The 25,836-nt window shown below is 44.0% G+C and overlaps 2 protein-coding genes across 9 annotated transcripts in view; one reads left to right on the top strand and one right to left on the bottom strand.

Moving 5' to 3' along the window:
- Positions 1–25,836, bottom strand: part of LOC100695157 (nuclear receptor ROR-alpha) — a 186,109-nt gene that overhangs the window by 126,563 nt on the left and 33,710 nt on the right. The gene's annotated exons all lie outside the window — the stretch shown is intronic.
- Positions 6,161–24,106, top strand: LOC112844225 (uncharacterized). 8 transcript variants are annotated; one of them, XR_003218464.1, is made up of 6 exons: positions 6,161–7,290; positions 10,607–10,743; positions 13,534–13,651; positions 15,125–15,233; positions 17,240–17,603; positions 17,690–18,103. XR_003218464.1 is itself a non-coding variant. In XM_025904846.1 (6 exons), exon 1 carries the CDS (start codon positions 7,179–7,181, stop codon positions 8,259–8,261), a length of 1,083 nt encoding a protein of 360 aa, XP_025760631.1. In that variant the 5' UTR covers positions 6,161–7,178; the 3' UTR covers positions 8,262–10,743; positions 13,534–13,651; positions 15,125–15,233; positions 20,073–20,912; positions 21,041–21,229; positions 23,995–24,106. The 8 variants fall into 8 exon arrangements, 6 of the variants coding, with proteins under 6 accessions (XP_025760631.1, XP_025760522.1, XP_025760359.1 ...); XM_025904846.1 differs by lacking the exons at positions 17,240–17,603; positions 17,690–18,103 and adding exons at positions 20,073–20,912; positions 21,041–21,229; positions 23,995–24,106 and having other exon boundaries at positions 6,161–10,743; XM_025904737.1 differs by having other exon boundaries at positions 6,161–10,729; positions 13,561–13,651.

Raw genomic sequence — 25,836 nt, 5'->3', positions numbered from 1 at the left:
TTGTCTTCTGATAAAATCAAATTGCTTTTAATGCTCTTTAATATTCCACAAAGTTCTGTCACCTGAGGAGAAAAGTTCCCTGGCGTCTTTTAAAAAAACACCTGAGCTTGTTTTCACTTTGTGCTGTCAATCATTTTGTGAGACTGCATGTCGGGTTTTCTCCCTAAATATCTCATCTGGGAAACAGAAGTAAATCATTATGATAAGCTGCTAAGCTCCTCAAGGTGAACGAGAGAGAAGAAGATGAAAATAATAGTAAAAAAAACTCCTCCAGCAATGTGAAACATCACTTTCACTCACTTCGGTTAACTTTGCTCAAAGTTACCAAAGACAAATAAAGCATCAAAAGTTGATCCATCACGACACAGTAAAAAGACCCACCGACCTCCTTCAGAAAAATGATTACACCAAGACGACACTGTGTGTGTGTGTGTGTGTGTGTGTGTGTGTGTGTGTGTGTGTGCGTGTGTGTGTGTATCAGGTCAGTCTAAGAATACCAGCTCAGACCTGCTGGTATAAAAGATGAGAGAAACTTCCTCATCAATCAACAGCTGTTAAAACTTTGTCCCACTTTCATAGTATAAGAAGGCCGCCGTCTGTCCTTCACAGAGATTCTCAAACACAAGCAGGGTCAAGGTGAGCAAAGTCTCCATCGAGGGACCTGATGGAGGAAGCATGCTTCAAATGCTTCAGCGCTCATTAAGGCTCTCAAAGTACTAATGAAAAAAAGATTCATAATCCTGTTTCTTTCTTAAAGTGTGATACGTTTCCCCTCAAAACAAGTTGTTCCAACAGAGCATTTCAAAAATATTGTTTCTCCAAATCCCAGCAGTCATTGAAGATATATTAAAGAAAAACTGCAGGAATTTGGGGATAAAAACAAATAATAACCAAAGAGGAGAAAAGCTAAAACACAGTGAGCATCAGGGTTTAACCCTCTTTCAGTCTGAGCCAGTCAGACTGCATGAATCCATAGAAGTGTCAAGTTTTGCAAGATGCTTGACCCCAACCAATCTGCCAAGTGCCTTGAAAAACCGAATGCAAAATAGGACAGAAAAAAAACCTATCAAAACCATAAATCATAACATTATGTGGACAGTGCTGTCCATACACGTATGATAGTATGAAGTATCTACTTTTCCCCCTGTATGTTCTGTGCCTTTCTCCCACTGAATCTTCTCCTCTCCCTCTCTGTGACACAGTGTAACTGTGCTTATAGTCACATCACACTTCATCATGACAGAATAGTATAAAAGATGGATGTAGCCAGCATGACAGTACGGATTGTTTTGTGGACTTTGGAGACTTGTATGGCCTATCATCTACATCTAGTTTGTCATCTACCAATCAGAAGGTCGACAGAATGAGTCACAGTACTGTTTTCTCACTTGATTCCAAACATCCAAGATACTCAATGACGTGAAGTGTGTCACATTTAGGTAATCCACCCACTGTTATCATCTTCAATGCCCTGTACCAACATAGAGCAGAGCAGCTATCTGAACGCTACTCCAACAGAGGTCGATTATCTTGTTAATAATTTTACCTCCTCACTACGTACGACTCTGGATACTGTAGCTCCTGTGAAAACTAAGGCCTCAAATCCGAAGTACCTGACTCCGTGGTATAATTCTCAAACACGTAGCCTAAAGCAGATAACTCGTAAGCTGGAGAGGAAATGGCGTGTCACAAATTTAGAGGATCATCATTTAGCCTGGAGAAATAGTTTGCTGCTTTATAAGAAAGCCCTCCGCAAAGCCAGAACATCTTACTATTCATCACTGATTGAAGAAAATAAGAACAACCCCAGGTTTCTCTTCAGCACTGTAGCCAGGCTGACAAACAGTCAGAGCTCTACTGAGCCAACAATCCCTTTAACGTTAACTAGTAATGACTTCATGAACTTCTTCACAAATAAAATTTTTATCATTAGAGAAAAAATTACCAATAATCATCCCACAGATGTAATATTATCTACAGCTACTTTTAGTACCATCAATGTTAAGTTAGACTCTTTTTCTCCAATTGATCTTTCTGAGTTAACTTCAATAATTACTTCCTCCAAACCATCAACGTGTCTTTTAGACCCCATTCCTACAAAACTGCTCAAAGAAGTCCTGCCATTAATTAATGCTTCAATCTTAAATATGATCAACCTATCTCTAATAATCGGCTATGTACCACAGGCCTTCAAGCTGGCTGTAGTTAAACCTTTACTTAAAAAGCATCTCTAGACCCAGCTGTCTTAGCTAATTATAGGCCAATCTCCAACCTTCCTTTCATATCAAACATCCTTGAAAGAGTAGTTGTCAAACAGCTAACAGATCATCTGCAGAGGAATGGCTTATTTGAAGAGTTTCAGTCAGGTTTCAGAGCTCATCACAGCACAGAAACAGCTTTAGTGAAGGTTACAAATGATCTTCTTATGGCCTCTGACAGTGGACTCATCTCTGTGCTTGTCCTGCTAGACCTCAGTGCAGCGTTCGATACTGTTGACCATAATATCCTATTAGAGCGATTAGAACATGCTGTAGGTATTACAGGTACTGCACTGCAGTGGTTTGTATCATATCTATCTAATAGACTCCAATTTGTACATGTAAATGGAGAGTCCTCTTCACACACTAAGGTCAATTATGGAGTTCCACAGGGTTCAGTGCTAGGACCAATTCTGTTTACATTATACATGCTTCCCTTAGGCAGCATCATTAGAAGACATAGCATAAATTTTCACTGCTATGCAGATGACACACAGCTCTATCTATCCATGAAGCCAGGTAACACACACCAATTAGTTAAACTGCAGGAATGTCTTAAAGACATAAAGACCTGGATGGCCGCTAACTTTCTGCTTCTTAATTCAGATCAAACTGAGGTTATTGTACTCGGCCCTGAAAATCTTAGAAATATGGTATCTAAGCAGATTCTTACTCTGGATGGCATTACCTTGGCCTCCAGTAATGCTGTGAGGAACCTTGGAGTCATTTTTGACCAGGACATGTCCTTCAACGCACATATTAAACAAATATGTAAGACTGCTTTCTTCCATTTGAGCAGCATCTCTAAAATTAGAAATATCCTGTCTCAGAGTGACGCTGAAAACCTAGTTCATGCATTTATTACTTCCAGGCTGGACTACTGTAATTCTTTATTATCAGGATGTCCTAAAAACTCCCTGAAAAGCCTTCAGCTGATCCAAAATGCTGCAGCAAGAGTCCTGACAGGGACTAGAAAGAGAGAGCAGATTTCTCCTGTATTGGCTTCCCTTCATTGGCTTCCTGTTAAATCCAGAATTGAATTCAAAATCCTGCTCCTCACATACAAGGTCTTAAATAATCAGGCCCCATCTTATCTTAATGACCTTGTAGTACCATATCACCCTATTAGAGCACTTCGCTCTCACACTGCAGGCCTACTTGTTGTTCCTAGAGTATTTAAAAGTAGAATGGGAGGCAGAGCCTTCAGTTTTCAGGCCCCTCTTCTGTGGAACCAGCTTCCAGTTTGGATTCGGGAGACAGACACTATCTCTACTTTCAAGATTAGGCTTCAAACTTTCCTTTTTGCTAAAGCATATAGTTAGGGCTGGACCAGGTGACCCTGAATCCTCCCTTAGTTATGCTGCAATAGACGTAGGCTGCCGGGGATTCCCACGATGCATTGGGTTTTTCCTTTCCAGTCACCTTTCTCACTCACTATGTGTTAATAGACCTCTCTGCATCGAATCATATCTGTTATTAATCTCTGTCTCTCTTCCACAGCATGTCTTTATCCTGTCTTCCTTCTCTCACCCCAACCAATCACAGCAGATGGCCCCGCCCCTCCCTGAGCCTGGTTCTGCCGGAGGTTTCTTCCTGTTAAAAGGGAGTTTTTCCTTCTCACTGTCGCCAAAGTGCTTGCTCATAGGGGGTCATATGATTGTTGGGTTTTTCTATAGGGTCTACTGTATAATATAAAGCGTTTTGAGGCAGCTGTTGTTGTGATTTAGTGCTGTGTAAATAAAATTGAATTCAATTGAGTGAATAGTGATATGAAGGTACCAGTCAATTTATCATACTGGCTGCTGTCACCTGTACATGTAGTAGGCAACTAAGAATCCACGTAAACTCGGTATTGGTGATGTGAAATGTGAAAATATTTTTGAAGTGGATGGGAGGATGGAGATGAAATAGGCCCTCCTGCACTGCTCTCTCCCAGCAGGGAAACAGTGAGTGGTTGACTCCAGCGGCAGGCACCTGATCAGCTAAGACACAAAAGCGGTAGATCAAAGTGATCTCTGCAGTTTTGGCCTGAAGCTTAGAGAGCAGAAAGCAGGCCATGCTGTGCCTTAGTGTGAGTAATGTGCACTGCATCAACCTCTCACCAGGTGTGTGAACACTGGGAAAACAAGGCAAAGTGCTCAGTAACTGCTATAAAGGTTTAACCTGATCTATTGTTATATTTCAACTTTTAGCTAAAAGACTCCCTGCTGCTCTCTGGAGTTTCTGAGTAAGCTAGATGTTTGTCATGTTTAAGAAGAGATGTTTAAAACAAACCAAGCTTTCAGCACTTAAAGCATTAGTATTATCACTATTATGATGAATGCATCATGATGTTGATAAGCAATCATGACTCAGTGGTTATGAAAGGAGCTGTCCATGGTGCTGAGAGACACTGAAGACATAACACCTTTTCCAAATGGTTTCGAAATGCTGTACCGAGGAGAGATATGTTCAAATGTGAGGGAAAAAGCATTTGAATAAATTGTTCATTCGTTTATACAATGGCAAATTATATATCAGGAAACCTTTGTCAAAGGAAAGGCTAATCTGACTAGTGCTAACAGTGTATCAAACAAGCTAAAGAAGCATTTAAAAACCAAAAAGCCCTGAAAGAAACTTCAAAAGTGTGTATAAGGACAATTTAACATTTACAGTTTGTTTAGTCTGGCCCAAATCAGTTGATACGTCTGTAAACTTGCAGCTTTGGTTTGGTTTTTTTTGGTTTTTTGACATCAAGGAAAGTCCAAGTGAACTTCAAGCAAATCAAAACACATCACTACAAATCTGCTTAATAGCCAGATGTGTCTGGGCAGGAGGAACCAGAGTAAATACAGAAAGAAGGTGCAGTATTGTGTACTGTTGGGGAACATGGAGAATTTATATTCATTTCACAGAGAGTTCCTACCCCATACAGATCTTTGCACATCTATAGTACCTTGCTACATGCTAGAATTCAAAGCATATGTGGCTACAGGAGATTTTACTAGTTTAGATTTGCAACATATACCTAAACTAAACCCCACAGGTGTGAAAACACCCTCAGTGTTGACATACAGCAATGGTACTAGTGGAGCTTATTCAAAGGAGAAGAAACCTCACACAAGAGCAGTTTGATTTTTTTAAAAATGTTGATGCCGATATCAGATTTGACCACCAAAATGTGATAGACAGATTTGCCAACCTCAAGGTGAGGCGACATAGGTTAAAAGAAAAGAAAAAATCTGCAGCCATAGTAGTATCTGCAGTAAAGACCTTTTCATACATTGTATACATTGTACCATAGGCCAAGGTATCTCTATTTTTCTAATTTTTTAATAATATTTTGTACATTTCAAGAACTCTTCTATTTTTGGAGTGTATTTTTTATGTATCTGTATTATATTATAAATATACTTTAAAAGTGAATCTCTGTCCAAAAAATGCACTCAGTTTACTTTTTACTCACTATGAGCATCATTCATTATTCTCCTGCAGCAATTAAGGTTAGGATATGTATTTTGTTTTTAAATTCCAATCCATTCTTCTTTTGCAGCATTTAAATAACCGTTATCAGTTTTGATGGTTTTGTTACAGACTTTTCAAAAAAGTGTTTTGCTTTTCTTTCACAAATGTGGGGATTAAATTGTGTTAAAATGTACAAACCAGTGATGTCATGTTTTGTGACGAGGACCCAGGCACAGAGAGACTTGATGAATTTAATACTCTTATGATTTAATAAAGAAATTTGCAGACTTGCACAGAGATGGTAAAATTATGATGACTGATAAGGGAGATGAAGACAACAGAGGATGAGGACAGGGAGGAACAGGGGTTTAAATGCACCAAGGAGACAGTCAGAGGGAACTCAGGACAACTGGAGACATTTAAGGATGCAGGGACTGACAGAGACGGGGAAGAAGTCTCATCGTGACGAGTAAAGTTTACCTTGATTGGATGGGCAGCTCTCTGGGTGCTCAGCACCCCCAAAGCTCTGATCCTAGAATCGCCCCTGAGCCTGCTATAAACAATAACTGTAATTGTAGTTATTGTTTATAGTTAATCCCCTGAGTTTCAGTTTTCCTGCCCTTCTGAGATCCCCATTTCTGTTAAGTCTACATTTTTGTTTTTTATGCATCTTCTCGTGTTTAATTACTTCATGTTTTGCTTTGATAGCTCCTTATTTCGTTCTCTTTAGTTTTGCTGGGTGGTTGTCTTGTTTTTCTTGATTAGGTTCAGATGTGTACCTTACTGTTTCCCATTTCCCTAATTACTTATGTGTATAAGCAGTGCATATGGCACTGTAAGCAGTGAACTTTATTGTTTGCTTGGTTGTTACTTGTTTAAGATGGCGCCGGTGTACGTGGCTTGCCGTCCTCGGCTGTATCTGCTTCGCTGTTTTTTTACTCCCTCTACGCTCTTTATGGACCTTGGCATTGTATTTTTTTTATCCTTTTAGTTGTATGCTCATCTAATGGCTGTGCTCTGATTACGACAGGCAAACACTTTTAAATCTAAGACTCTCTCATTCCTCTCGGGCTGATCCTTGCTGGAGCCTGGGTGACGCCACCGCGCCCCGACCAGACCCTCCGACCGGCTTCCTCCACCTACCTATTCCGAATCTACACAAGAAACGCTATAGGAAACGCGGTAGAAGGAGCGGCCGTCGCGTTCGCCTCAGGGTCTACTTTAAAGCCAGCCACAGGCTACCCACATGCCAGCCTGGATATTTAATCTTCTTTCCCTCCCTCCCAGGAGCGCTCTGATGCTAAGTTGCTCACCCACTGTTGGATCTGCTCGGCTGACCACGAAGTCTACCCTGCCATTCCTGTGGCATGTTTTCCTGCTCAGGTTTGGATAACATCGCTCCGACGCGGCGTTTGCCGAAGCAACCTAAGTGTCCTACGACGCACCACCCGTGGCAACTTAGCCCCTAGGATACGGATGGCATTGCTTAATGTCAGGTCGCTGGTCAATAAGACTTTTCTCTTAAATGACTTCCTCTCCACTAATGGGATTGATGCTTTATTCCTGACTGAAACCTGGATTCGTCCTGGTGAGTTTATCCCTTTTACCGAACTTCTTCCATCGGACTGTGTCGCTTTTAGCTCACCAAGGCTTACTGGTAGGGGTGGTGGCGTAGCCTCGGTCTTTAAAAATTCATATGCGGTTCGGCAGCTACCCTCACCTACCTACTCTAGCTTTGAAGTCCAATTATTGAAGATGACTGCATCCACGACCACACTCTGCGTGGTGGTTTACCGACCGCCTAAATATAGCAAATATTTTATCACGGACTTTGCTGATCTCCTAGGCTCCGTTCTTTTTAAGTGTGGTTGTGTTCTCATTGTTGGTGATTTTAACATACACACTTGCTGTAAGGATGACCCATTTGCTAAAGACTTCCTTGCTTTAACGGACTCTTTTATCCTGGCTCAGTGGGTTAATGACCCAACGCATGTTAAAGGACATACTTTGGACTTGGTTCTCTCACATGGTCTGGACATTTGTATCAAGGATATAAGTGACGCTGGGATCTCGGATCATTTCCCAGTTATATTTGATACTGGCTTATGCACTAATGAACTACATCCTGCGGCTCCCCTTCGCCTGCTACGTGTAATTAATGCTGAAGCGGTGTCAAACTTCTCTATGTCTTTCTTGGATTCTGCATCTGTCACTCTCGACTGTTGTTCTTTTCGCTCAGTTGATGACTGTGCTAATACCTTGTTATCGCTACTTTCTTCAATCCTTGATACTGTTGCCCCCATTAAAATGAAGCGCCCTAGAACCTACTCTCGGTGTTGGCTTAATGACACTACGCGCGCTTTACGTCGCGTGTGTTGGCGCGCTGAGAGAAGGTGGAAAAAAGATAAGCTTCAGGTTTCTTACGACATGCTACGGACTAGCCGCTTAAAATTCCAAAGTGCTGCTAAAACGGCCAAAGCGTCTTTCTTGTCCAAAATCATCCTGGCCAATGACCATAACCCCCCTACCTTATTTAAAATTTTTAACTCCATGCTGTAGTCCACCCGATTCTTAAAAAAAGAAACTTGTATTTGCTCCCTCTAGGCGCAATCTTTGAAAAATACAATATCGCCTTCCACTGTTACGCCGATGACATACAGATCTATTTTGAACTTACTGACGACCTTGCTGTGTCCCTACACTACTTTCAAGAATGCATGCGGGAGGTCAAAGAATGGTTCCTGAGCAATTCTCTTGTTTTAAATGATAAGAAGACTGAGATTGTGGTGTTCAACAGTAAAATCCCTCGTGCCCGACTCGGTGCTGCCCTGGGTTCCTTTGCTAGCTCTTCCTGTGACTATGTCAGTAACTTGGGTGTACTGCTGGATAGCTCGCTCAAAAACTCGATAAGCAAGTGTCTGCTGTAGTGAGATCTAGCTTCCAACTGCGCCTTATCTCTAAGGCTAGGCATTATGTTCTGCATGAGGACCTGGAGAAGCTTATTCACGCTTTTGTGACCTCCAGGTTGGATTATTGTAACTCCTTGTACTACGGTCTTCCCTCTTCTCTTCTTCTTAGACTGCAAACAGTCCAAAATGCAGCAGCCCGCCTCTTGACTGGTACCAGGAAATTTTGCCCTATTACTCCTGTTCTAGCTAGCTTGCATTGGCTGCCCATAAAGTACCGTATTCAATTTAAAATATTACTCCTCACATTCAAAACTATTAATAAATTAGCGCCAGGTTATCTCAGTGAACTTCTCAAACCACATACTCCTGCTAGAACACTCAGATCTGCCACTCAACAACTTCTGACGCAACCTAGATCTCGGCTGAAGTCCCGGGGTGACCGTGCGTTTGCTCTGGCTGCCCTGGTACTGTGGAATACCCTTCCTCTCGACCTCCGCACATCTGATTCCACTGCACTGTTCAAATCACGACTAAAAACCCACTTATTCAATCTTGCCTTTCCCTCTAGTTAATATTTCTTTTATGATTTTATATTATGCACTTTTATGCTCGTTTAATTTCTTGTTTGCTCTGTACCTGTTGCCTTCCTATGTGTCAGTGACAGCTACCTGCTTGCATACCTAGTACTTGCTTTGGTCCTATTTCTATTATCTTCCTTCTATTTATGTTACTTGTTAACCACCTTGGCATACCCTTGGTTTTTAAGTGTGCTTTATAAATAAAGTTTATTATTATTATTATTATTATTATTTAAACCTTTAGATTGCATTAGTCTGTATCCCATCATACTATTTGTTTGCTCTATGTCTGTTTTTAGAAAGAATTACAGCTGAGCCATTCGGACAGGGACATTAAGCTTAGGATTTATTTTATTTTTTTGGAAATAATTCAAATCATGCAGCATCATGTTAAAACTGTGGAACAGTTTTCCTGTGGACCTACAGCAATGTTCAAGCATTAGTCAGTTCATAAAGATGTTTCGAAAACTGCTTTTGGAAGAATATGAAACTGACAAAGTTGATCACCCATTGTATATATAACTATGCTAAATTGTATCTAAATTATATCTATCACTGTAGCTGTGTTTATACATGTCCTCCTTGTTTATTGTGTGGGGTAAGTGATGATGGGAATTAGGGGTAACAATGAATAGTGGGATTCAATAGAATGTTGAGCATGGGGTAGGGATTAATAAGTATGTTATACTTCTTCCTACTCCATTTCAGACTTAATAATTGTCATTTCATGTCATTTAGACTCTGTTTTATTTTATTTATTTTCTTTTTTTTTGTTTTGTCTGAGCACATACGTGTGTGTATTTACATATATATTTGTATTTGTAAATGCAAGTATGTGTACTTGTGTATATATTGTTTGTTTCTGTATATGTCTGAAATAAAGTTACAATAACAATAACAATGTTGTTGACTAACTACGGGATCATCTCTTTTCCCTTTCTGTCTTATTCCTGACATATGTATTTCTCTCTTCTGGTCAGCGGCTCTCTACACATACTTTATTGAGAACATATTTACAGTAGGCCATGTGTGGCTCTGTAGCTAGCCACGAAGCAGCATAATTAGTATCACTTGTTGTCAACTAGCCAAGCTTCATTAACTTGCCAAATATTGCTGGTATTTATTTTTTCAACTATATTTACATCTAGGGTTATAGTTTTGAATGTAAATGACTAACTTACTGCTATCTTGTAACTCTTTTCAACTTTGTAAGTTCTCTTTTTCACAAATGGACATTGAACTTTATTGTAAAACCTTTTAGAATAGCCACACTCATTTTATTTGGAACATTTTTAACCCTTAGAGTTTCCTCAGTGCCGGTTTGCTTTTGGGAACTGTAGGAGCATTTGCACTAGCAAAAAGCTGATGCAAATTCAGTTCATCCATCCATCCATTCTCTTCCACTTATCCTTTTCAGGATTGCAGGAGGGCTGGAGCCTATCCCAACTACCATACCCGGAGAGAACCCACGCAAACACGGGGAACTCCACACAGAGAGGACCCGGCCAGGTGGTGGAATCACACTCAGGAGCTTCTTGCTGTGAGCTAACAGTGGTAATCACTGCGCCGCCTTAATTCAGTTCAATTCAATTTTATTTATATACAGGGGTCCCTCGCTATAACGCGGTTTACCTTTCACGGTCTCGCTATTTCGTGGATTTTTTTTTGCACAATTTTGCTTGCTTTTTTTTTTTTTTTTTTTTTTTTTACAACACATTGTGTTCTGCGTCCTGATTGGCTGTAGACCATTGTCAATCAATCTCGTGCCGTGTCTCCTGTCCAGTACAGAATGCTTTCAGTTTGTCAAATCTACATAAATCTTCGATGCTAGCAGTGTGACTCTGAAGTGCTGCACTGTATGTTTGTAAGTTTTCTCCCCAACAAACAACAATGTTGACGAAACGTTTTGCACCGTCAGAGGCTCCTGCAGTAGCTCCCAAAAGGCAGAGGAAGATGCTAACCATCGCACAAAAAGTCAGACTTCTGGACATGCTAAAGGACGGTAGAAGTTACTGCATTTCCTGGATTATAAGGCGCAATAAGTGAAACCAAACAGTCAGATAAGTCAAACTTTACTCAACTCATTCTTCTTGCTTCCTCTACTTCCGTACCACTGATTCATTAATGTTGAATTCTCTGGCAGCTGCTCTATTCCCATGTTCTGGACCTGAAACAGGGTTTGATCTTTGGTTTCATTCTATAATGCTGGACTTATTTTTCTACGAAGTTTTGAACTTTGAGAGTTTAAACACAAGAGAAAAGTGTGAAAATGTTCATGTCTGTCTGAGAAATGTGTATAAAGTGTGTACTGAGGAGTTTTACAGCCTTAAAACATCTATAATAACTGTAAAAAATAAATTTGGCTACTTCGCAGATATCACCTATCGAGGGTTATTTTTAGAACGTAACTACGGCGATAAACAAGGTTTATGTAATGTCAAATCACAACAAAAGACACACTGTAGACCTGGCAAGATTATTATTACTATAATATCATAGGTCTATCGTTATTGCACTTAACTTCTGTTTTATCACAGTTTAGAGCTAGACAGCTGAGAATTTTAGAATTCTGTAAACTGCATTATCAGTGACTTACCATTATTTTTCACTGTAAGTCTTTTTTTCCACTATTTTCTTTCATTTTCTTATTCTAGCCATTCTACAACCATAAGGCCCAACGTTGTTACTGATGACCTTTTCGCTGTAGAATGGACTGGTACTTATATAGCACTTTTTCTACTTTGCAAACATACTTCCACTCCAACCCTGGATATTGATACAGGCAGACTGGAGCAGCTGGGGATCGAGCCACTGACCTTCAAATTAGTAGACAATCCACTTTACCTCCTGAGCCACAGCTGCCCAGCTGTTACTAAGAACTATTGCAGAAAAGAATAAAATGAATGCACTCCAGTTTATTTAAAGAGCACTAAATGATCACACAGGGATTCTTACATGGCATTCCTGTGAGCTACAGTGTCAGGGTGCGATGACGGCTCCTGTAAAGATGAGATTGCAGTCATATGTTGTCATTAGTGGCTGCAGACGCTTCACTCTATTCTTCATAGGAGATGTCACGAGCCTGACGAGGCCTCAAAACTCAAGCGCAGCTTGTTTGGAGCAGCAGCAGCAGGGTGAGCTGCGTGCTGACATCAGATCAGGCTGTCAGGAAACACCTGCTTTGATCTCAGCTGAGCGGTTTAGTTTTACATTTTAAAGAGCTGCAGGCTGCCAGAGGTTGGGAGTCTCTACAGTCCAGGAAGAGATGAAATGATACTGGGGAGCTTTAAGTGGATTTATAGTGTGCCACTGCACCAAATGTACACATTAGATTCTGTTTTCAATCTTAGATTACTGCCTGCTTTCTTTTTTTTTTTTTTTTTTTTTTTAATGAAGGTTAGATCCTTTTTCCAGCCCCGGTTATTGTCTTGATAGAGTTTACCTGTGCCTTATTATCTGTCATTGCTGTGTCAGAGCCTTTATATATACATATATATATATATATATATGTATACCCACATTCCAGAATCTCACTTATTTGCTTGTGCTGGTCCGGTTATCTGTGTCATCCTCACTTTCTTTCTAAAAGGAGAAAGTGCCGCACGTGCAGACGAGCTATGTCTGTCTCATATCTCTCTGACTCGTGTTTGATCCACTGCCTGAAGATTGGCAGAAGTTAGCAGAGTTGCAATCTAGTGCAGTAGATGTTTCTGTGTCCCTAACAGTTCATGTCAAAAGGAAGCTCTTTGGCCGTGGAGGCTATTGAGATGGAGGAAATCTGAACATTATCTCAATTCAGAGACACATTAGTGGTCAATACCACTAATTTACTTTATTCCTGACTCAGAAACAGTGCATCTAAAATAGCTTTCAATTTTACATCACAGAATTTTGAGATTGTTTTCAGGGTTAAATGAAAATATAAATTGATTCTGGATGTGCTCTCAGAGTTTATATATCACATGGTATATTTTTTTAGGCAGTTCAGATTTAGCTAATATCAAAGCCCTGCTTCTCTGTTTCTGTATCATCTGTGAATCTTGATGTTAGACTTCGGGGGGGGGGGATGGCCTACCGTATTTATTCACACAGGCTAGGTTAGGTGTCTTTGCTCTGAAGCATGAGTCGTGTTTCACAGGTTAAGAAGGCAGTATTTTTTTTATTGTCTAAAATCTAATAATTGCTTTTCTTAAGAAGACAACAAACTGTGTTTTCAGTGTGCAGTAATGAACAGACTAACCGTGACCTGACACGAGGCTGTCGGACCCCCAGGGAACGACGTGTGTGTGTGTGCGTGCACGTGTGTGTGTTACATCTTGCCCTCAGCTCTTTCTCTCTCTGAAGGTATGTGCTGTGATATAAATCAAACAGACAGATGTCTCTGGTGAGATCAGCGGTTGGGCCCTCGCTGCTTTAACCCTTTAACCGATTCCCACAGACGAGTTAGCAAGGACGCATGCAGGTCAGTCATTTTATTCCATCAATGCAAAACGTGACCAAAGTGTCTTCTTGTGACTGCTTAATGTTAATACAGCCAAAGGCAGACGGATGCCTAATCAGCTGTTTACAGGTGATTTACTGTGCAGGTGGAGAAAAACAACAGTAACTGTAAATTATTTAAATGGTAAACGACATTTGATCAGATAATTGAGAGATTCACAAAACAATTTACACATTAAATTAATCATGGTTTACATTTAAAGGGGCAGTCCACCAATTACAATTAAAATCTGAATCTAAAGACCAAAAGTTCTGCAAAAAAAAGACGCAAAATTCAGAGTTTTTTATACTTGTTGTGTAATAAAAACCAAAACCAATTCGTTTTGCAGAAAATTTGTCCTAGAAAAATGCGCTGTGAAAAGTCAGTATCAAATGGTGATGAGCTCTTTAAACAAGTAAAGGAAGAAACTGAAAAATATTCCCAGTGATTTTAAGCCTGTGGTGTGTAAGGACATCGAAGGCCAGGTTTATGAAATGGGGCAAAATAGTGCGTGAGCACAATCCTGAACTATAGGGCTCAAAGGCGTGGTTAGTTTCACAACAGCTGTACTTTCCAAACAAAAGCAGTCAGTGTCAATATCAAGCTCAAACAATAAGAAATGCTTTTTTAGTGTTAAAGAACAGCGCAATTAGCATAAAATTGCATGTTGCAAAAGTCTCCTATACTTTGTGCCTCGAGAAAGAAAGACTATGTTCACACTGCAAATCTGACTTCTTTGACCCTGTGCGACCCATATCCAATCATGGTATGACAGTGTGAACAGCACAAATCCGATCTGGGTCACTTTCGTATGTGGTACTGAATCCGATACATATCCGATGTTTTAGAAAGCGACTGCTGTTTGAACGGTCATGTCGCATTAAATCCGTCTTTTACGTCACTGACACAGGACAGACGCCAATTATCAGCGCCGGAGAAGCGCCCGAGAAGACATCGTGAGCGCTTCCTGGCCATCCAGTGTAGCTGTCAGTGAAACTGTTGGGAAGACAACGTGAAATGTAAATAACAAAATAACATTATAACTTAAAGCAAAATTGTGAAACGTAAAGTCTGAAACAAGTCTTTATATTAAGGCCATCGGTGAAACAATACTGTTTGGTCTGGGTCTAAACAGATCGCGTTGTGTGTGACGTCTTCTTTTGCGCATGCGGGCCGCTTTGAGCGTAGCCAAACTGTCATAAATACATACTTGACAGTGTCAGTTGCAAAGGTTTGACAGCTTTAAACATGCAATCTAGTCACTGTGTTCTCTTTGCAGATACTGACAGTCTGGGGGTTTTTCACACCAAATTTTCGTTCACATTGGTGCACGCCGTTAGTAAATCTGGCCCTGAATAATTTTAACGTCAATGACAGAAAATATGGGAGGTCAGTGGACTAAAGGTCAGTAGCCAAAGGTTTCTAAAGCTTGGCCTGATGTATTTGTGCATTTAGCAGGCTGGTAAATGACAGTATTCAGCTGTGTTAGGACCAGGGATCTACCTCCACTCCAGCATGTCTTCTATCACTGGAACAGGAGAGGCAGACGAGATTATTTTTAAAGGTAAGTCAGCAATGATCAAACTGGAAGATCAAAACTTACCAATGAATGTGACAATTATTTAAACATAATCAGACACTGTGTCTGTGCATGGGTTCCTCAACTTGTCTTATTTCACTGACATTTTTTAAATCAATTTGAATGTTATTATTCTGTGTTGATGACATGAGACGACTAAAGAGTTTAAATAAGTACAAGAAAAAAAATCAATTGCCAAATTGAACCTTTGAACTAGCTTTATAATGTTGCCAAATGGCCACAATGGTTATTGTACTACAGATTGTCTAAATCCACAAAGAGCAGTAAACCTCAGAGCCAGTAGCAAAAATACATTTGGAGGTTATTTTAGTCTGCTACAGCAGGTTGAGAGATAAGGTCCCATCTGATCAGTTAGAGGGGCTAAAAGTCGAGATATCTGGTAACTAAAGCCCCCTTTCCATTTTTACCCACCTGCATCGATTTGGCGCTGGTCGCCATGGTTTTCAGGGTTTTCCATCAGCTCATAGTACCTGCTACTTCTTTCGTGCCTGTTAGGCTTCCAAGCAGTCCGAGCAGGTACTAAAATGTGATGTCATCAGACTGCATGTCACTGATTGGCTGGTCAGTAGCATCACTCGCTGAGTCATGATAGTGTCTCATTCACTGAAATGAACACGGCCATTTTAGAAACCCAGCAAAGATGGAAATGGCTACAAAAAACAACGCCACGGTCCCCGGGTCTGACGCAAAGCCACAGGCTGAGCAGCAGGTATATTCTTGCCTCAACGGCCACCTTTGTTTCAGTGTCCGTGTCCTATATTAGCTGCGTCCTGGGACGCTTGGACACGTTGCTATGACAAACACCACCAGTGTTGGGGAGTAACGGAGTACATGTACTGGCTTTACGTCTTTAGAATACAAAATCTGTTTTAAGTTACAGTTACTGTTTAAATAGGTGATATTCAGAATACAGTTACTTTGTTGAAATAAATAGAATACACAATAATCATTTCCTGTTTCATGTTAGGCTGTCCCCTCTCTATGCCTTCTCTAATTTTGGTGACTGAATGCAGTCGGGTGCAGGTCTACCTCAGTTGGCTGAGCATGTAGTCATATATCACATGGCTGAGAGCGGCCGGCCCGGGTTTGAGTCCGACCCGCGGCCCCTTTCTTTTTTTTTTTTAAACCCTATTTCCATCTGGGATTAATACAGTTTCTCTGATTCTGATTGCTGGAAACACAAACAAAACATGTAATAAGAGGCTCTGATGTAAGCGTCCTGTTAATGTTGGTGGCGTTACACGATGGAGCCAGAGCCAGCGGTGCACGGGCAGGAATGCATTTCCGACACCACTTCATAAGAAGAATGGGATGGCAATGGGATGGGATTTGGCAAAATAAATCCATTTGGTATCCTTGTTGGTCTTCAGACAACAATTCTGACGGCTTAAGAACCAAATGGGACAGACAAAAAAAAAAAAAAAAAAAGAAGAATGGGATGGGCGAAACTTCAGTATCTTCGATGTACTATTGCTGTGTGATTTATTACTATTACTGAAGGCTACTCGCCACCGAGCTAACATTGTTAGCTGGTGTTAGCTGAGGTTAGTTCATAGACTGCAGACTGTTGGGCCATTTTTAAATACTCATGCTCGCAAGCTTGTACTCGCGTTCTCGCTAGTCCGAACTTCATAAGTTCACACGGGAGTCCGGACTTCCCGAGATTGTTCCACAATTGGAACAGCAGTGTACATGATGACATCACAGCTCCATCCCATTAATTTAACTGTGATTAATATTAGCAATGGAAATTACACATGATGTAGTAGATTTATTTAAGAAAAAAAAGATAATGTAAAAGAGTATCTTAAGCACTTTGACAAAATTCGCTTTTACCTATCATCTGTTTCATGTCTAATAAGCTTCATACAGAAACACAAGCTTAGTCTGTCTCAATAATAACATTACACATGTTTGCCTGAATAAAAACAAACAAGTGAGATGTTAGAACGCTTTTATTTTTATTTTAGTACACTCAAACTGTCATGGTCTGGGTGTGTGGCTGTAAAATTCCGCTGAAGGTCTGGACCTCCCTGGTATCCACCCATGGGCAGGGCATACAGCCTCCCTCACCTGAAGCTGATTGAGGCAATTAGGTTGGAGATTTAAGCTGCTTGCTGACACTGCTTCCTCGCCAGTTTGTCAACTACCCTATTTACTCCTGGAAATTCCATCACACTGAACAACTCATCATCATCTCCTTGCCTCACCTGCCTGCCCTCCTGCCCTTACACCACCACGGGATCTTCACCGCTCAGGACAGCTGACACACACCACCAAACCCACCCGGACCGCACCAACTCTCCTTCAACGCTTCCATCTCCCACCTGCACAGTAAGACGAAGATTTTTTTTATAGCTTCCACCCTCTCCAGAACTCCTCATTGGCTACCGCTTTAACACTGCTCTCCTCTCTTCCAGTACATACCTAATCACCAGCCAGCTGCTGTTGCTTTCTTGGACCTGTCCCCTTTCTTTATCCCTCTCCCCTGGCCAAGACCCTCACGCCCCATGTGTCAAGCCTTAAGTCAAGTGCCATAGTAAACATCATTCTTGTGCTGATTAATAAACCTTTGTTAAACCCTTTCCTCAGTCTCTGCTTTGGGTTTTCTGCACGTGGGTTTGATCTTTGGTACTCAGCCTCCAGCCGTTTTGTGACACAAACTTACAATAGACAGCAGCTTTGGAAGAGAACTGAACAAATATTTAAAATCCAATTTGATCATTTTGGAGCAGCCTTCAGGATCTCCACGTATTAACATGCTGTTTTTAGACTTGATGGTTTAAAAACCTGTTAGCTGCAAATAATCATGCGCAGTTCCACATGATTATTAACAGACAGAAAGAAAACACATTACTGATACAGAAATGTGTGAATGTGCGAGTGAATGGGTGGATGACTGGATGTGTAAAGCGCTTTGGGGTCCTTAGGGGTTAGTAAAGCGCTATACAAATACTGGCCATTTACCATTTAGAAATAGTTTTCTATACGAGATTGCTGCAAAAAGTGCAGCCTTACCTAATGTCCACCCTACTGTTACTCATTTTATATTAAGATTTAAACATCTAGTTGGTATTGGTATGGTGAGTAACCTTCAATAATAGTAATAAATCACACAGCAATAGTACATTCATGTAGTTGTAAAAAGCATGACAATATCCAAAGTATTCAGAAATAGTTTGTAACGTATTCAGAATACGTTACAAACCACACCCACAGACACTGGGATGATAACAGTTTGTCACCTTGAACATATGGCTGGAACAGACTGCAGATGGTACAGTGTGAGTAATAGAAGCGCTTTCTTTTGAACTCAGTGAGAAAAACAAACATCTTTGCATCATATGCTGCTCCCTGGTGGTTTCTAACAGAGACACATAGCAAAAAACATTTTTCTATTTTTCTTTTTTTCTCTTGGCTGCAGAGTCTTCAGGGATCCACACACACACACACACACACACACACACACACACACACCTCTAAGATCATCTGACAGTGGGTCAGAAAACATAGCTACGAAACTGTGCAGAGGTTCAGATATACATTAGATAAAGAGTCTTAGTTGAAACTAATGGAGCTGGTACTCATGAGTTCAAGAGTCTCCTTCAAACAACACTCTGCAGCCTAGAATAAAATATTTGAATTACAGATGTGCAGAACTCCAATGGTGGCCACCTAAGACACAAATAAGATCGGAAAGCAGGGATCATTTATGTGGCGAAGTGATTTATTAACTCAGTAGTGCCGTTATTACGCAGCTTCAGTCAGAGGAGCCTCAGCTGACTCTGTCAGCACCGCTAGCACGCCATCTTCTCTACGTCACTGTGAGACATTCAGCACCGATCTGAGCATACAATACGACTGTCTTCAACACTAATCCTGATCCAGAATTATTCCCATTCTTTACTTCCAGGCGTTGCCAAACGTCACGCCAAATCTCCACCCAACAACTGAGATAAACACTTCTGACTAATGAAGACAATGACTCTTTCCACACTCAGTCCAAGAACAAAGAGGAGGCTTTGTATGCAAATCATCTCCACCCCCCCACCACCACCACCACCACCAACCACCCCACAGTGCTGGAAATAAAAATGTACTGACATCAAAGGCAGCGTCTGACATGCCTCGCAGAAAACGGCTGATCGGTTAAACAATGGTTCACTCTGATCCTACAGGGAAACTTCACCTGAACATCAGCACATACATGCTCACACATCATAAACATCAGAGTAATATTAATACTGCATTTATGTGGTATTTGGGAAATGCGGGAAAATGTGGGAATGCAGGATAGCTGTCAAAGCTGTAAAAATACAAATGTCCAACTCAATCACTTCAGACATCAAACGGTCTTTAATGTGCCGGCACAAAGTCAGAGTAATGATTCACCCATAGTAGAATAGTGCAGATAACCGCCACAGCCAATAAGTGAAAGTTACATGCTCTGCCCAAGTTGTAACCTCACGGGATGGAAATAAAGCAAAGTGGTAAAAACTGCAATTCCTCTAATGGCCACCTGAGGCATTCCCAGGTTAAAAGGCCCAGCTTTACAGCAACAAAGATCGTGTTCACAGCCTGAAACAAAACTGGTTTGGGCCACTGTGGATAGGTTTCCTGATCACAGCAGATAAGGCGTCATGGTGTGTGGCTGATGTGTTAACACATTGTGGCGGAGGTGTGGTCCCGGGCGCGGCAGCAGGGGAGGAGTGGTGCAGTGAGCTCAACGGGGCGGTGCTGGAGAGGCAGGTGAGAACAGCTGATGGCGTTTGGACTGATGACGGTTTCCTTCCCCTTTTTTAGTGAGACGGGAGAGGAGCGGAGGGGAAGCTGGGATCAGCTGAGACCGGAGCTGTCCAGACTACGGACTGTCACAACAAATGAAAACTAAAAATAAAGGTGGCATCTGGCAATAAAGAACTGTGTGTGTGTGTACGTGCGTGAAGTGCATCTCACAAGTGGTGCCGAAACCCTGTCTGCGTGGGGATGTCTGACCCACATGCTGCGCCGCCTGCCCAGCCTTTGCAGTTCCTGGCGCAAATGCTGGCGGAGATGGCGAAGATGTGCCAAGACCAGGTGGCTGCCCAGCACGATCACCTGGCAAAGCTGCAGGAGCAGGCGGACCGGCAGACCCAGGTTCTGGAGCGGCTGGTTGGAGCCGCTGTGCCGCCAAAGGCCCCTCCACTGTTGGTGACGATGCCCCGGATGGGCGACGGGGACGACCCCCAGGTTTTTCTGGAGACTTTTCACGCCACGGCTGAGGCCTGCCAGTGGCCACAGGTGGAGTGGGCTCCGCGTTTGCTTCCTCTGCTGTCGGGGGAGGCTCAGATGGCGGCTCTTTGAGGACGTGAGCCGGGCGGTGTTGGACAGGATGGGACTCGCCCCTGAGGATCATTGCCGCCAGTTCCGGGCCTGTCGGCTGACCGCAGAGGATCGGCCGTTTGCTTGGGCCCAGAAGCTGCACGATGCGGCGGTGCGCTGGCTGCAGCCGGGATCATCAGAGGGAGAGACGCTGCTGGTGGACAAGGTGGTGCTGGAGCAGTTCGTGGAGGGGCTGCCTGTGGAGACAGCGAGAGAGTCTGGAGGTCGCGGTAACATTGGTGGAGGACCATCTCGCCGCCAGAGCGGGGGAGCCCGGGGAAGGTAGCCGGAAACCGAGCAAACAAGCCCCAGTGCCGGCACCAAGGTGCCGGGTACCTGCGCCGGCACAGGCAGAGAGGGCGCCGGCGCTGAGCCCCACTAATCCTTTTGCTTCGTTTGTGCCTTCCCAGGGATCATAAATGAGCAGTGCCACCCCTGAGCCACGGAGAGCGGCACAAACGCCAGGGCAGGAGTGCTGGAAGTGCAGGCAACCGGGACACCTGAGGAGGGACTGTCCTCTGATGGAAGTGGGGCAGATGTTCCGCGTCGCCGGTGCCCCAGCACTCTCTCCCGGTCCAGGAGGGACGTACAGCATTCCGGTAAGGACTCGAGGGGGTATACGCCATGCTTTGGTGGACACGGGCTGTACGCAGACCCTCGTGCACCAAAGCTTGGTTCACCCTGGGGCATTGCTGGAGGCAGAATGGGTGGAGGTGAAGTGTGTTCATGGTGATGTTCACAGGTATCCCATAGTGCCACTGTTATTAAAGTATAAGGGCAAAACGCATAGAATGACACCTGCGGTTAGCCCGGGCCTGTTGCATCCCCTAATTCTGGGCACGAATTGGCCGGGGTTTCATCATCTGTTAGGGCAGTACGCGGGGATGCGATCACGACCTTTAGTAGCGTGTAGTGTCTGCGCGGCGCACAGCGGTGATGCGGGGTCGTCCGACACTGACTCCGAGGAGGGGGAGACGACGGGTCCTTCATGGGAGGCCCCGCCGGCTCCGGAAATTCCCCCCACGGGTGATTTCCCACTGGAGCAGTCTCGTGATGACACCCTACGCTCAGCCTTTGACCAGGTGATTGAGATTGATGGTCACGTGGTGCGCCCTGAAGCCGTGCGGACCTACCCACGCTTCATTTTATTAAAAGATAGGTTATATCGAGTGAGTCGTGACACTCGCACGGAGGAGACACGCCCAGTTGTTGGTGGCACGGGGCCGCCGGGAAATGATTTTCCAGGCGGCTCATTATAACCCCATGGCAGGGCATATGGGATATGAAAAACTCTGGAGCGAATAACGGCCCGATTTTATTATCCGAGCGGATGTGCGCCGCTGGTGCGTGTCCTGCCCGGACTGCCAACTTGTTAATCAGCCGGCCATACCAAAAGCGCCTTTGCACCCGCTCCCACTCATGGAGGTCCCGTTTGAGCGCATTGGCACGGACCTCATCGGGCCGTTTCACCGGAGTGCACGCGGCTATCGCTTTGTATTAGTCCTGGTGGATTATGCAACGCGATATCCGGAAGCAGTCCCACTGCGCAACATCTCTGCAAAGAGTGTGGCGCAGGCACTGTTTCAGGTCATCTCCCGAGTCGGAATCCCGAAAGAGATACTGACTGACCAGGGCACTTCGTTCATGTCTCGCACACTGCAGGAACTGTACAAGTTACTGGGCATTAAATCTATTCGGACCAGCATCTACCACCCTCAGACGGACGGGCTGGTGGAGCGGCTGAATAAGACTTTAAAGTCCATGATTCGTAAGTTCATTAACGAGGATGAACGCAATTGGGATCGCTGGCTAGACCCTCTGTTATTTGCAGTGCGGGAGGTGTCCCAGGCCTCCACGGGATTTTCTCCCTTTGAACTTCTGTTCGGCAGGAAGCCACGTGGGGTGCTCGACCTGATTAAAGAAAGCTGGGAGGAAGGTCCGAGCCCCGCCAAGAATGAGATTCAGTACGTGTTGGACCTGAGAGCGAAACTCCACACTTTGGGGAGGTTGTCACGGGAGAATTTGCTCCAGGCTCAGCAGCGTCAGCAACGCCTGTATGACAGAGGGGCTAGACTCAGGCAATTTTCACCGGGAGACGCAGTGCTTGTATTACTCCCTTCTTCCAGCTCAAAGTTGCTCGCCAAGTTTCAAGGACCCTTTGTGGTCACACGGCGAATTGGGGACGTTGACTATGAGGTCGCTCAGTCAGACAGGGGAGGAGCGCCGCAGATCTCCTTAAAGCATGGAGAGAGGCTGAAACCGCTTCTCTGGTGAGCCTGGTTAAGGAGAGAGATGAGTTGGCGCCGGAGGTACCAAACTCCATCATCCCCGCCTCCCTCCCTTGTGATGACCATCTCACACAGGCCCAGAGAGCGGACGTTGTCGCGTTACAACAGCGTTTTGCTGATGTGTTCTCCCCCCTGCCCGGCCGAACGTCTCTCATTGAGCATCATTTTGAAACGCAGCCTGGCGTGACGGTCCGTTCACGGCCCTACAGGCTTCCCGAGCATAAACAGCAAATTGGCTGAAATGCTGAAAATGTGAGTGATAGAAGAGTCGCACAGCGCCTGGTGTAGCCCCATAGTTCTTGTGGTGAAGAAGGATGGGTCTATACTGTTCTCTGTCGACTATCGTAAAGTGAATGAGGTGTCACGCTTTGATGCTTATCCCATGCCCCGGGTCGACGAGCTCCTGGATCGGTTGGGCACGGCCCGTTTTTTCACGACACGGGATTTAACCAAGGGCTACTGGCAGATTCCCTTGTCTGCCAAGTCCAAGGAAAAAAACCGCCTTCTCCACTCCATACAGTTTGTACCAATTCATTACGCTTCCGTTCGGCTTGTTCGGAGCCCCTGCCACCTTTCAGCGCCTCATGGACCGGGTGCTGCGTCCGCACGCTGCATATGCTGCTGCCTACCTGGATGACGTGATCATCCACAGCGACACCTGGGTGGAGCATGTGCAGCGGGTGGCCGCGGTCCTGGAGTCCCTTAGGAGGGCGGGGCTCACGGCCAACCCGAAAAAGTGTGTGGTTGGACGGAGGGAGGTACAGTATCTGGGGTATCACTTGGGAGGCGGGCAGGTGCGCCCACAGGTGGAGAAGACAGTAGCTATCGCATCCTGCCCGCGCCCCAAGACTAAAAAGGAGGTGAGACCGTTTCTGGGGCTGGCAGGTTACTACCGCCGTTTCGTGCCGGGGTTTGCGCAGCTGACCAGCCCCTTGACCGATCTCACCCGAAAGGGTGCTCCAGATCTGGTTCAGTGGACGGGGCCGTGCCAGGCAGCGTTTGTGCAGATAAAAAAATCTCTCTGTGGGGACCCGCTGCTTCACACTCCTGACTTTTCCCTCCCTTTTGTTCTGCAGACTGACACCTCGAACAGAGGGCTGGGGGCCGTTTTGTCCCAGCAGGTAAAGGGGGCCGACCGTCCCGTTCTTTACATCAGCCGGAAGCTGACAGAGCGTGAAAGATGGTACAGCACCGTGGAGAAGGAGTGCTTGGCTATCCGGTAGGCGCTCGACTCCCTTCGCTATTACCTCCTGGGGCACTCATTCACCCTCTGCTCGGACCATGCCCCGCTGCAGTGGCTCCACCGCATGAAGGATGCCAACGCCCGGATCACCCGGTGGTATCTGGCTTTACAGCCCTTTAAGTTCAAGGTGGTCCATAGGCCGGGGGCGCAGATGGCTGTGGCTGATTTCCTCTCTCGCTCGCGGGGGAGAGTAGGTTCGGCCGGATGGCTCCCCGGCCTCAGTCGGGCGGTGGGGGGGTGTGGCGGATGTGTGGTCCCGGGCGCAGCAGCAGGGGAGGAGTGGTGCAGTGAGCTCAACGGGGCGGTGCTGGAGAGGCAGGTGAGAACAGCTGATGGCGTTTGGGCTGATGACGGTTTCCTTCCCCTTATTTAGTTAGACGGGAGAGCAGCGGAGGGGAAGCTGGGATCAGCTGAGACCGGAGCTGTCCAGACTACGGACTGTCACAACAAATGAAAACTAAAAATAAACGTGGCATCTGGCAATAAAGAACTGTGTGTGTACGTGTATGAAGTGCATCTCACACACATGAAGCTGATCGCTGTTCGTAGCTGAAGGACTGACACTTTCCTCTAGGCTTTACCTCCACTAAGACACTAACCGCTGTCACATCTCCAGTGTCAGTGGTCACCTGTTCGTTGCACTAGACAGCCACTAACTTTACCAGAGTAAAATAAGACCAGGAAAAATCAGTGGTTTTCTCTGTCTGCACAATCTGACTTTAATAATTCAATTTCAAAGGTAACAAATCCAAGAACGTGCCCAAATGTTGGTGAGTAAAATTCTCGTATTTTATGAATCTGTTTCTTAGAACTAATTCAGACTTATGTGTGTTTGTGCTGCAGTTAAAGGTTTAGATTACAAAGTCTACAACCAATGGGTGACATCACAATAGCTACATTCGTCTTTTATACATCTGTGGTTCTGTTGCTAACAAATTTTTAGGAATCTCCAAAAGTCAACTGCTGATAACGTGCTGAATTAATTTTTCTGACATTGTTTTATGTAAGAATGACATTAAGAAACAAGAGTGTACAGCGGTGCCAGCAGCTCTGTGAGACTGTTCGCTCAGCCCGATGGTAACATCACAGCACCAGCTTCTCACTGTTAATGTGTTTGTTCACGTGGCTTAGGACATTTAATCTCAGACCAAAGTGATGGACAAATTAAACAAAGAACATATGCATATGACAGCTGCTATACTTTTATTTTTCAAACAGTTTGACTTACGCACTTATTATGGAAAAAAATGTTAGCCAAGGTGTAACCGGGGATTACGTTTTCTGCGCGGGACAAATACAAATTAAGAGGACAATGTTGCAATTTCCTAATCGATACAGAAATATGCCCGAACAGCTCTGTAGCTGAAAGTTTTGTCATTCATGAAATTATTAATAATTAGAGCATGAATATGACAAATATCAAAACATATCACATTGGCATATTTGCGGTCTGTGGGCAGCTACACGCAGCCCGTCTAACTGCAGACAGGCTCTGCTGTTAGGCAGGGTCAGTGTCAAGAATCTGTGGTGCAAGCAGTGAGTGGGTCACTGCTGCTTCTGCTGTTGTTCTATCATTCAGCCGTGGAGAAGAGCAAAGTTATAATATACAAAGAGCTGGAGTGAAACTGAGTATTAAAAACTATTCAAAGTGTCCACTAGAGCCGCTGTCTGTGTT

Source organism: Oreochromis niloticus, linkage group LG1, assembly GCF_001858045.2.
Source record: "Oreochromis niloticus isolate F11D_XX linkage group LG1, O_niloticus_UMD_NMBU, whole genome shotgun sequence".
In the NCBI taxonomy this organism is placed as follows: Eukaryota; Metazoa; Chordata; class Actinopteri; order Cichliformes; family Cichlidae; genus Oreochromis; species Oreochromis niloticus.
This window is presented reverse-complemented; position numbering and strand designations above follow the sequence as displayed.

What these genes read in the sequence shown, in the direction of transcription:
- LOC112844225 (XM_025904846.1), top strand. Translation starts at nt 7,179, where the DNA reads ATGGCATTGCTTAATGTCAGGTCGCTGGTCAATAAGACTTTTCTCTTA.